Source organism: Bos indicus, chromosome 3, assembly GCF_029378745.1.
Source record: "Bos indicus isolate NIAB-ARS_2022 breed Sahiwal x Tharparkar chromosome 3, NIAB-ARS_B.indTharparkar_mat_pri_1.0, whole genome shotgun sequence".
NCBI lineage: Eukaryota > Metazoa > Chordata > Mammalia > Artiodactyla > Bovidae > Bos > Bos indicus.
In genome coordinates, this window is record NC_091762.1 from 8,514,359 (window position 1) to 8,526,967 (window position 12,609).

Sequence of the window (12,609 nt, forward strand, 5' to 3'; positions counted from 1 at the left end):
TATAGCGAGTGTGTTAGGAGTACCGGGAACAGGTGCCGCGGGGGTTGTGCGGGAGGCGGTGCCTTTGCTTCCGGTTCCGGTCGGGCTCAGCTCAGCTGCAGCTTCGGAAGGGCGGGGGAGATGCTGCCCGTTCCCAAAGGGCGGGCTGGGGCCGAGTTCCTGAAACTCACATTTGCGGTGCGCACCATGGCTGGAGGTACCTGTAGGGGAGACCTGGGATCCGGTCTAGGCCAACTTGTGGCCTTAGGAGCTCTCGGAACGCCCCCGGTGGAGGTGTACGCGGAGGGAGGCGCGAAGGGGAGTGGCGGAGGGGTCCTCACGCATCCCCCGCCAGGTTGGGGCGCTGCCAGGTGAGGGGGGCCCGGCGGCAGGCGAGCGGGCGGCAGTCGTGCTTCCCTCAAGGCTCGCGTGCCCCTTCCTCAGAGCCTACGGTCTCGCTCCCTGAACTCCGTTCGCTCCTGGCCTCCGGCGGGGCCCGGCTCTTTGACGTGAGATCCCGGGAGGAGGCGGCGGCTGGAACCATCCCTGGGGCTCTCAACATCCCGGGTACGGGATTGAGGCGGGGGCGGGGGGAAGCCCTGGTGGTGGATTGCAGACAGTTTAGGAGGGTCTTATCCAATAGGACCTCATTTAGGATGATGTGAGAAGGCACTAGTTACAGGGGTCCGGTATTCCTGTGGCTCCCGCCCCCCAAACTTCCCTTAAGAAAGGTTGATGGGAGGCGGATCCTGGCAGCGGAACTGGCCCTTCCAGTTTGAGGGGGTAACAGGCAATGAGGAAGGGGCAGGCCAGATTCACACGCTTGAGCTCCCCAAAGCTGGATGCCTGAGTTTGCCCGCGTCTCCTCACAAACTAGGGAAGTGGCTTCCATTCAGAGGTGGTTTGGCTGACCTGTGCAGGTAGGACGTATCCTGTCCTCGAAGTGGGTGGGGGCGGGGGGAGGAGTTCTCACCATGTGTTGTTTTGGGGCCCCTTGAAGATGTGTTCGACCACAGGACCGGTCCTTCCAGACCCAACCACTGAACCTGAGATTGCCCAACTTCCGGCTTTCCATTGTATCCTCTTGACTCCTCCTCCCAGTGTCAGAGTTGGAAAGCGCCCTGCAGATGGAGCCAGCTGCTTTCAAGGCTTTGTACTCCGCTGAGAAGCCAAAGCTGGAAGAGAATCTCATTTTCTTCTGTCAGATGGGCAAGCGGGGCTTGCAGGCCACGCAGTTGGCCCAGAGACTCGGATACAAAGAGTATGGGCTTGGTAACTGGGGCGGGGGCGGGGGTTGGTGGTGACTGGGGACTGCCTCCTGGGCTCTGTCCTTCCCTCACCCCTATTTTTCTTCACAGGGCTCGGAACTATGAAGGGGCCTATAGAGAATGGCTCCAGAAAGAAGGTTAGGTAGAGTGTGGCATACTGAATGCTCCCTCCCTGCTGCCAGTGGCCGCCTTAACTAAGAGTGATGAAGGAGCTGACTTGTTGGGTTGAGCAACTTCTTATAGCGCTGTGCATGAAAAGCAGCAAATAAAGAGCATTTAATCAAAGTATTGGAAGCACTTAATTTGTCAGGTGAACTGAAAACAGTTCTAATCATAACCTAGACTTCAGTTCAGCCCTAGGTCCTCCTTCCAGCATTCATCTGCCCCCCAACCAAAACCAAAACACCCAGAAGTTTGCTGAAAGACTATAATCCAGAATCACCTGGTAGCTTAAAAACAAAACAAAACTTGAGCCTCATCTCAGATTTGGTGGGACCTGGTTTTACAAGGCCCTCAAGTAATTCTAATATGCGGTCAGGAGCCAGAACTAGACCAGAGGTCAGTAAACTATGGCCGTACTTGGTCTTGCTACCATGACCATTTGTTTACGATTGTCTGTGACTACTTCTGTGCCAAAATGGGAGAACAGTGGCAACAGAATTCTTTGAAGTATCTAGTCCTTTATAGAACGTTTGTGTACCCTTGCTCTAGGTCTTCAGGTCCCCAGCCCCAACCTCACTTCCCTCAGACTTTGTCACTGGGTTGAGGAAATGAAATGGTTCTCCCGGGCAGTTGGGTGAAGGAATGGATGCCACCCCTAATCCCAAGCACAGATCACAGGTCTGAGGAGCTCCTCCTTTGCCACCAGGAAGAGGTCTGAGTTTTTACCAGCACAGTTCCTTGATCCCACAGTAGATTTAACAAAATTTAATTGGTTTAAAAGAAAAACAGAAACAGCACAAAATGGGACACTTTACAGTAGGTAATTTCCTTGTCATGGTTCATGGTTTAATGCATATCCTTCCAGACCTATTAAATATTTCAATGTCAGAGTTGTTTTTTTTTTTTTAATTTATTTGGCTGTACTGAATCTTTATTGAGGCACGCAGGATCTTTAATTGAAGCATGCAAACTCTTAATTGGTACATGTGGGATCTAGTTCCCTAACCAAGGATCAAACCCAAACCCCCTGCATTGGGAGCCAGGAGTCATAGCCACTGAATCACCAGGGAAGTCCCTCAGTTCTGATGTGTTAAGTCTGATTATAAAAAATTTTTACTTCTTAATTTGTGGAAGAGAAGGTTGAGTCAGAGATGGGCCCAGTTTTCTGATTTTTCAAGTTTCTGAAGAAATTCCTTGGAGCCATTTCCTCACCTTTTCCTCTTCTCCTCCTGCTTTTGGGACTGTACCCAGCCCTTATACATCTTTTACCTCACAGTCTACACTGCACACTGTATAAAATCTTCTATTCATCTGAGCTCTCCACCTCCTTTCACAAACCTATTTCATTCTCTCCCTGGATGGTCACAATACTGAGTTTAGCTGGATATTGTTGGGTTTGGAGATAAACTTGAAGTGTGTGAAAGAGTCTAGTCTAGGGTCTGGCAAATAATAGATGTCAGTTACTCTTTCCTCAAATGCCAAAATTCCTTTGGTTCTCAGACTGGTTGGGAAATTTTTCCTGGGCTTTAATTTCCCTCTTTTAAAAAAATTTTGTTTATTTATTTTTGGCTGTGCTGGGTCTTCATTGCTTTCCAGGGGCTTTCTTTAGTTGCAGTGAGCAGGGGCTACTCTTTTTTGCGGTGTTTGGGCTTTTCTTGGTGGTGGCTTCTCTTGTTGCAGAGCACCGGCTCTAGAGTGCTCGAGTTTCAGTAGTTGTATCATGTGGGCTCAGTTGCTCTTTGGCATGTGGGATCTTTCCAGCATGCACGTGTGCTAAGTTGCCTGTCATGTCCGACTCTGTGACCCCATGGGCTGTGGCCCACCAGGCTCTTCTGTCCATGGGGATTCTCCAGGCAAGAATACTGGGGTGGATTGCTGTGCCCTCTTCAAGGGGATCTTCCCAACCCAGGGATAGACTCTGCGTCTCATATCTCCTGCATTGGCAGGTGGGTTCTTTACCACTAGTGTCACCTGGGAAGCCTGGGATCTTCCTGGATCAAACCCGTGTCCCCTGCATTGGCAGGCAGACTCTCAACCGCTAGACTACCAGGGAAGTCCCAAATTTCCCTTGTTGAGTCTCAACTGTTCTAGTCTTCCTTTATCCCTCCTCAAATTTTATAATTTGGTTATAGCATTTCTCTTTTAGAGAAGCATAATTTACTTACAATAAAATGCTTTTATTTTTTTGGCATGGCATGTGGACTTTTAGCTTCCCAACTAGGGATCCAAACTGTGCTCTCTGCAGTGGAAGCATGAAGTCCCAGCCACTGGATTGCCCTGGGATTCCCTAAAATGCAGTGTTCTTAAGTGTTCACCTCATTGAGTTTTGACAGTTATACACTTACTTGAAGCAAGCATCCTAACCAAGATATAAAACCCTGAAATCTCCAAAATTTCCCTGGGACCAGTCAGTTCCATCCTTAACCTCTTTTTAGGCAACCATTTTCTATCTTCTGCCACCTAAACTAGTTTTCTAGCTTCCTTCCTGGCCTGCCAACCTACAATACTTGCTTTCTTCAGTTCAGCTGATGAGGGTTAGAGAGAATCCTGGAAGTAAACTGAGCTGACCCACTACCTGACCATGCCCTCTGGCTTGATCATTGTTAAGAAAACATTCCTCTTTCCCCATCATTAACTGTGTGGGTAGTAACCTTGTTGGGCTGTGCCAACCTTGCCCTCTCCTCATAGCTAACTATGTCAGCAGGTGAGGCTGAGGAGCTGTGTGTGCCGGCTGTATTCCCTTGCCTTCTCTCCCCATGCTACATCAGACTCCTCTCTCTCATCATACTTTATCTACCTTAGGTTTGGGTTGAGTGTGTCATCATATCTATTGCATTACATTTTGCTTGTTTCTCTCTCAATTGATTATGAATTCCTCAAAGGTAGGAACTGGCTTTCATTTCCTTATCTCCACTGCGTGGGACTCAAGTTCTCAGTAGGTGTCTGTTGAGCTTTACTAGCCTCCCAACTTTCAGAATCTCCTAATTTAAGTCTTTCTGAAATGTTGCTGCCTGAACAACCTTAAAATAACATTTTAATCTTATCAGTCAGAGTTGATCATTTACAATAGGTCCTTGTTGCCTAGTGGCTCAAGCATGTGTCTTGACCTGGCATTCCGAGCAGTCTTTAGTCAGGATCTGGCAGCACCCTGACTTTTCAAACACATCTTTCAGTGCCAGCTCCCATCAGGCTAGTTTATTTAGTGGCCTAAGTAGATCCTCCTCCCTTCTGACCCTGGCCTTTACTCACCATTAACCCTGTTTGGGAAGCTTCCAGCATCTTCTGTGCCACTCTGAATTTCACAAAAATTAGAAGAATGTGTTTGGCAGGATGCTTGCTATCTTCATCCAGAGGGCTTTTAAACTGAAGGAAAAGGAAGAAAAATAACCCGATAAAATTATGTAACTGATTCATGACGGTCAGAGGGACCAGAAAAATGGAGGAGAAGGTACACGCTTCCATGTAGCAGTTACCACACTGTATTCTAATCTATGTGGTTCTTCCCCTTGGACCTAGCTCTTTTTTTTTTTTTTTTTTATTTACTTTTGGCCTTGCTGGGCCTTTGTTGCTGCATGCAGGCTTTTTCTAGTTGGGGTGAGCAGAGGCTACTCTCTTGTTGCGGTTCACGGGCTTCTCATTGCAGTGGCTTCTCTTGCTGCAGAGCACGGTCTTTAGGGCTCACAAGTTCAGTAGTTGTGGTGCACAGGCTTAGTTGCCCTGAGGCATGTGGAATCTTCCTGGGCCAGAGATGGAAGCTGTGTCCCTTGCTTTGACAGGTGGACACCTAACCACTGGACTACCAGGGAAGTCCTAGAATGAGCTTTTTAAGGGGAGGGACTGTTTATTTCATTTCTGTATGGCCAATAATGAAACCAGAACTGCATAAAGGAGGTACTCAATAGATGCTGAATTTTTTACTGAGGTGTTTAATAATCCAGGGAGGGAAATGCAAGGGGAGAAAGTTGGGAATAATACTCACACATGGTATTAAAGCATGTTATGTAAAGGACCAAGGCTATGAATCAGAGTTCTAAGTTCCAGTTCTGACTCAGCACTACTTAGTGGTCACTGCGAGTTACTTTCCAGTTCTCACTTTCCTCATCTATAAAAGGGGGGTTAAAAGACTCATCTGTTTGGGTGGTTCTGAAAGTTTACTGGAATAGCATATGTAAACATATGAAAAGTGCCTGCCATTCAAAATGTGTAGATTTAGAGATTGTATGTGTGAGTAAACACAAGAAGGTAAATAAAATAGCATAGATATAACTGAAACTTGATGGAAGGGAATTTATGACTGACAGTGAAAAATTGTTTTTGTTTTTTAATATATTTGGTGCAAGAGTCAGATAACATAAATGTGCAGCTTGATGACTTTTTACATACTCATTTAACCACTGCTTCTGCTCAGAAAACATATACTGAGATTTGAATCATTTAAACCGTGTTGAAACTTGCTTTATAGCCAAGTGTGTGGTTGATTTTTGCATATGTTCCATGAACACTTGAAAAGATATATTTTACAGTTTTGGGGTGCAGTGTTCTATATATTAATATATCAGTCCCAATTTATTAATTATTTTCTTCAAATCTATAGCTCTGCTGATTTTTCTTTTTTTGCCTGCTTATTCTATTAGCATACTTACAAAGATATGTTTAAATCTTTCATCGTGATTTGGATTTGTCTTTTCTCTCTTTTTTCTGACATTTTTATGTATATATTTGGAGATGATGTTATTAGATGTTCCAGATTTAGAATTGCTATGCTTCCTCCAGAATGGATCCTTTTCTTATTACATCCTTCTTTATCTCTGATGATGCTTTCTACCTTAAGGTCTATTTTATCTGCTGTTACTACAACTACACCAGCTTTGTTTCAGTTAATGTTTACATGGTAATAATAGGCCATGTTTCCTGGAATTCATATTAACCAAAGAAGAAAACACTAAGAACAACTAGACACAAGAAATGGACTATAGGAGAGCAAATTTTTTAAGTTAAAAGAAAAATATCAGTTAAATAGCTGAAGACTCAAAGGAGCATAGGAGTCAGGAAAGCTGAGAGTCTAAAGAACCTAGACTTGATAGTATTTCCCAGTGGGAAGTCCTTCCAGCTCATTCATTCCCTTAGTTTTTCCAGTCCTAATCATATTCCTCAACCTGTGAAGTCCTCTAATTAATAGACCTTACCTTAGTTTCACTATTATTTTCCTCATGCCCTTATTTTCCTCCTAATCCAGTGGACCCGCTGTGTGTCTATTATTATCATCATTATTCTGCATAATTGGGACTAAACTTACAAAGAAAATTCAAAACATATTGAAGAAAATGAAAACCTTAAAAGAAGACCTGTATGAAAGAAAAAACAGAAGATTCTTAGATAGGAAAACTCAATTCCATAAATGTATCAGTTTAGTTGAAATTAAGAATTGCCAGGAAAAAAAAAAAGAACATGAGTGGGAGCAAGTTTTACCAGCTATTACAATATATAATAAGGTGGTTATTTGCAAAGAGATGAGTTCCAAACTGCACAATCTATACCAAGAAAAGTTTCAAATTGATCAAAGATTTAAAGTAAAAATGGAAACTATCAAGAAGACTTAGTTCATCATCTAAAAGTAGGGAATCTCAATGTCCATTGCAACACTTTACAATAGTCAGGACGTGGAAGTAACCTAATGTCCATCAACAGAGGAAGGGATAAAGATGTGGCAAATATATACAATGGAATATTACTCAGCCATAAAAAAAGAATGAAATTGTGCCATTTGTGGAGATGTGGATGGACCTAGAGACTGTAATACAGAGCGAATTAAGGCAGAAAGAGAAAAAAAATCATAAAATATCACTTATATGTGGAACCTAGAAAAATGGTACAGATGAACTCAGAAAATAGAGACACAGGTGTAGAGAACAAATGTATGGATACCAAAGGGAGAGAGGGAGGTGGGATGAACTGGGAGATCAGGACTGACACGTATACACTGCTATGTATAAAACAGATAACTAATGAGAACCTACTTATAGCACAGGGAACACTGTTCAGTGCTCTCTGGTGACCTAAATGGGAAGGAAATCTATAAAAGAGAGGATATAGGTATATAGATAGCTGATTCACTTTGTTGCACAGCAGAAACTAATACAACATTGTAAAACAACTCTATTCCAAAAAAAATTAATTAAAAAGTGATGGGAATGTAGTGTACCTCGTGGTGACTTAGTTAATAACTAATACTGTACTGTGTATGTGAGAGTTGCTGAGAGAATACATAGTAAAGGTTTTCATTATAAAAAAACAAATTGCATAAATAAAAGCGAGGAAGATCCCTGAGTCAGAATTTAGAACCCATGAAAGAAAAGACTGATAAAATAAAAAAACAAGCAAGCTTATGGGTGGCAAAAACAAATAGGGACTTCCCCACTAGTCGACCGCAGGGGGCGCAGTTTCTGTCCCTGGTCTGGTAACAGATCCTGCCTGCTGTGTGTCAAAGCCAAAAAAGAAAAACAAAATGCAAAACAAAAGGAAAAAAGCCCCCCAAACAAACAAACATCACAGAAGCCAAAAGACAAAGTAAAGGGAAAATTGAAGTCATAGCATACACAAAGGGCTAATTCCTGGACTGTATAAAGAGCCCTTAGAAGTGTAAAGTGTTAGTCACTCAGTTGTGTCTGATTCTTTGCGACCCCATGGACTGGAGCCTGCCAAACTCCTCTTTCCATGGGATTCTCCAGGCAAGAATACTGGAGTGGGTTGCTATTTCCTTCTCCAGGGGATCTTCCTAAGCCAGGGATCAAAGTCGGGTCTCCTGCATTACAGCAGATTCTTCACTGTCTGAGCCATCAGGGAAGCTTACAAACAGAATATTATACAACTTTAAAAAAGAATGAGGAAACTCTTTGAGAACTGCATTCTCCAAAACATTTTCAGGTAAAAAAATGTATGCTACCTTTTGTGTAAAAAAGAAAAAAAGCAAAATAATAGAGTAAAAGTAAAATAATATACATATATGTTTATATTTGCTTATATTAGCAAAAACAAAAACCCAAAAAACTCTCTGGGAAAACACAGAAGTAAACTGCCATTCCCTTAAATACCACTTTAACATCCTTGATGCTTTCTCCATCCATTTGTTTAGGAAAGTCCCAACTATGGTCACATCCAACTACCCACTTACTGTTTTTCCATAGTCAAAGAGCTGGAGTAAAAGTCATATCAGCTTGACTGGTCTTGCTTCAAATTTATGTCTAAAATATCTTGAAGGCACTTGTTACTGCTCACCAGTCCTAATACACTTCCCTAGTACGTACAGTTTCTGTCTCTACTTCTCCCCACTCTTCAGTCTCCTAAACTTTCCTTTTTCCTCTGTACTTTTGGCTAACGACTTTACCTCATACTCCAGAGAACAAAAGTTAGACTGAATTTGTATCATCTTCCCACCACAAATGTTCCAATGGCACCATACACTTCCTGCTAGTCACAGTGGTTATCTCTGCTCTCTCTTGAGCCTCAGCTTGTGCATTCCATCTCCTCTCTCCTCAAGAGCATAGTACTGCAACTACCCCCCTTTCATACAGCATTTCTTTCTACTGGACCATTGCCATTAGCAAACAGTCCTTTCCATGTAAACAAAATACCTACTCTGCCTTCATCCAGCACCCTTCCAGCTGCCGCTTCTTTTTTCCGCTGCCCTTCTCAGCAACATCTCTCTTGAACTGTCTGTGGTCATACTCTATATTTTCTCAGTTTACATTCTCTCCTCAGCCTACTCCATACAGGTTTTACTGCCTATTCCACTACTCTATTGAAATGTCTTTCAAGGTGACCCGGGAACGATATACAGGAATTAGAGTAGATATAGGTTGCCCTGGGAAGAGGCTTCCTTGGTAACTCAGTTGGAAAAGAATCCACTTGCTATGCAGGAGACCTGGGTTCCATCCCTGGGTTGGGAAGATGCCCTGGAAAAAGAAATGACAACCCACTCCAGTATTCTTGCCTGGGAAATCCCATGGACAGAGGAGCCTGGGGGGCTACAGTCCCTGGGGTTGAAAGAGTTGGACAAGACTAAACCACCACCACCACCCTGGGAAGCGGGCACACCTTTGTGTGACTCTCAGGTGGAAGTAGTTCCCAGAGAGGCCCACAGCTGGGGAAATCATCCTTCATTTCCGAAGGGGAGTCTGAATAGCACATCACAGCATCACTACAGCATGTTTGTATGTATAGAAAACCCTACATTCCAAAAAGGATAGAAGGGGAAGGAAATCTCAGGGCAAAGAGAAAACTGAATAACATAGATGAAGTCAGGATAAAGTCAGAAGAAATGAGGAATGCATGTCAATATTTGAATTTGGATTGCAAACTTGGGCTTGCTCTTCCTAGAGATTAAAGCAAAATGACTAACGATCAATTATAAAATGTAAGATATCTATACAATCAATATGTGACAGAAGCACAGCATTTTTCAACAGGAACCTTTGGAAATATCAATAGCTTGAGTGCTATCAGTGTACTCTGCCAGCTTGGAAAGAGGTCACTTAAGGATTCTGTTTTCAACTCTTGTCTTTGGCCATATTTAAAAAAAAAAAAACTTTTTGAACTGGGTCAGAGACAGCATGCTTATGAAACTGGCATATAATGTAGATTCAGGTTCAACTGCTAATATACTGGATGACAAAATCAAGATTTATATTTAATATTTCCTTCTAGAATTTTCCACTTTGCAAACAAACTCACCAATCTGAAGTTTACAAAATCTATTTTTCTTAAAAGACTACAGAAAACAAATGTTAATGATAAAAACTTTAAAATTTATTATTTATTTCATCACTTTATGGGAAAAAGAACCTGGTGAATATCAAATTATTTGGGACTACTCTGGTGGTAACACTGAAGAAGCTGAAGTTGAATGGTTCTATGAAGACCTACAAGACCTTCTAGAACTAACACCCAAAAAAGATGTCATTTTTATTATAGGGGACTGGAATGCAAAAATACGAAGTCAAGAAACACCTGGAGTAACAGGCAGATTTGGCCTTGGAGTACAGAATGAAGCAGGGCAAAGGCTAATTTGCCAACAGAATGCACTGGACATAGCAAACACTCTCTTCCAACAACACAAGAGAAGACTCTACACATGGACATCACCAGATGGGCAACACTGAAATCAGATTGATTATATTCTTTGTAGCCAAAGATGGAGAAGCTCTATACAGTCAGCAAAAACAAGGTTTGGAGCTGACTGTGGCTCAGATCATGAGCTCCTTATTGCTAAATTCAGACTTCCAGATGTTCAAGCTGGTTTTAGAAAAGGCAGAGGAACCAGAGATCAAATTGCCAACATCCGCTGGATCATGGAAAAAGCAAGAGAGTTCCAGAAAAACATCTATTTCTGCTTTATTGACTATGCCAAAGCTTTTGACTGTGTGGATCACAATAAACTGTGGAAAATTCTGAAAGAGATGGGAATACCAGACCACCTGACCTGCCTTTTGAGAAACCTGTATGCAGGTCAGGAAGCAATAGTTAGAACTGGACATGGGACAACAGACTGGTTCCAAATTGGGAAAGGAGTACGTCAAGGCTATATATTGTCACCCTGCCTATTTAACTTACATGCAGAGTACATCATGAGAAACACTGGGCTGGAAGAAGCACAAGCTGGAATCAAGATTGCCGGGAGAAATATCAATAACCTCAGATATGCAGATGACACGGCAGAAAGTGAAGAAGAACTAAAGAGCCTCTTGATAAAAGTGAAAGAGGAGAGTGAAAAAGTTGGCTTAAAACTCAACATTCAGAAAATTAAGATCATGGCATCCGGTCCCATCACTTCATGGCAAGTAGATGGGGAAACAGTGGAAACAGTGGCTGAGTTTATTTTTCTGGGCTCCAAAATCACTGCAGATGGTGATTGGAGCCATGAAATTAAGAGACGCTTACTCCTTGGAAGGAAAGTTAAGACCAAGCTAGATGGCATATTCAAAAGCAGAGACATTACTTTGCCAACAAAGGTCCGTCTAGTCAAGGCTATGGTTTTTCCAATGGTCATGTATGGATGTGAGAGTTGGACTTTCTTTATAAAGAAAGCTGAGCACTGAAGAATCGATGCTTTTGAACTGTGGTGTTGGAGAAGACTCTTGAGAGTCCCTTGGACTGCAAGGAGATCCAACCAGTCCATCCTAAAGGAGTTCAGTCCTGGGTGTTCATTGGAAGGACTGATGCTGAAGTTGAAACTCCAGTACTTTCGCCACCTGTTGCGAAGAGTTGACTCATTTGAAACGACCCTGATACTGAGAAAGATTGACGGCAGGAGGAGAAGGGGACGACAGAGGATGAGATGGTTGGATGGCATCACTGACTCAATGGACATGGGTTTGGGGGGACTCCGGGAGTTGGTGATGGACAGGGAAGCCTGGTGTGCTGCAGTCCATGGGGTCACAAAGAGTCGGACACGACAGAGCAACTGAACTGAACTGAACTGGTGGTCAGTGGATGAGAATTCGCCTGCCAATTCAGGGGACATGGTTTCCATCCCTGTCTGGGAAGATCCCACGTACTGCAGAGCAACTTAAGCCCATGCACCACTACTACTGAGCCCGAGTGTAGAACCCAAGAGACACAACTACTGAGTCCGTGTGCCACCACTACTAGAGCCTGAGCTCCAGGACGAGAGAACCCAGCGCAGTGAGACGGCTGCACACTGAGGCTGGAGAGTACCCCATGGTTGCCACAACTAGAGAAATCCTGTGAGCAGCAGCAAAGACTCACCACAGCCAGAAATAAATACAGAATTAAAACAATTATTTGGACATTCCAAATTTACTTGTATGCTTTGTGGTGGTGTAGTTGCTGTCGTGTCCAACTCCTTCGACCCCATGGACTGTAGCCTTCCAGCTTCCTCTGTTTGTGGGATTTCCTAAGCATAAATACTGGAGTGGGTTGCCATATTCTTCTCCAGGGGATCTTCCTGTCCCAGGGATAGAACCCACGTCTCCTACATTGCAGGCAGTCTCCTGCCTTTCAGGTGAATTCTTTACTACTGGGCCACTAGGAGAGCCCCTTTATGCTTTGTAAATATACACATAAAGGTTTTATATAGAAATAATTGGAATGCACATTATTTGTATTTACTTTAATCATTAACATAATTACATGTATACTTTTCTGTATATTAGTTCATTTTCAAAACAAAAAACATAAAATT

The 12,609-nt window shown here is 43.1% G+C and overlaps 2 protein-coding genes across 7 annotated transcripts in view; both read left to right on the plus strand.

Annotated features, from left to right (window-relative positions):
• The first annotated feature begins 62 nt into the window (after positions 1-62).
• TSTD1 (thiosulfate sulfurtransferase like domain containing 1) lies at positions 63-1,532 on the plus strand. Of its 3 annotated transcripts, none has more exons than XM_070783334.1 (4): positions 63-196; positions 424-546; positions 1,081-1,251; positions 1,338-1,532. In XM_070783334.1, exons 1-4 carry the CDS (start codon positions 121-123, stop codon positions 1,391-1,393), a joined length of 426 nt encoding a protein of 141 aa, XP_070639435.1. In that variant the 5' UTR covers positions 63-120; the 3' UTR covers positions 1,394-1,532. The 3 variants fall into 3 exon arrangements, with proteins under 3 accessions (XP_070639435.1, XP_070639439.1, XP_070639450.1); XM_070783338.1 differs by having other exon boundaries at positions 1,081-1,240; XM_070783349.1 differs by lacking the exon at positions 424-546 and having other exon boundaries at positions 88-196; positions 1,081-1,240.
• The window catches only part of F11R (F11 receptor), a 45,273-nt gene continuing 32,743 nt past the window's right edge, over positions 80-12,609 (plus strand). For 3 of the 4 annotated variants that reach the window (XM_070783204.1, XM_070783214.1, XM_019987633.2), the window contains exon 1: positions 426-546. The gene's annotated coding sequence lies outside the window, so the exon portion shown is untranslated. Of the gene's footprint in view, positions 197-425; positions 547-12,609 lie in introns of those variants that run through there. The other variant, XM_070783211.1, reaches the window with a different exon arrangement.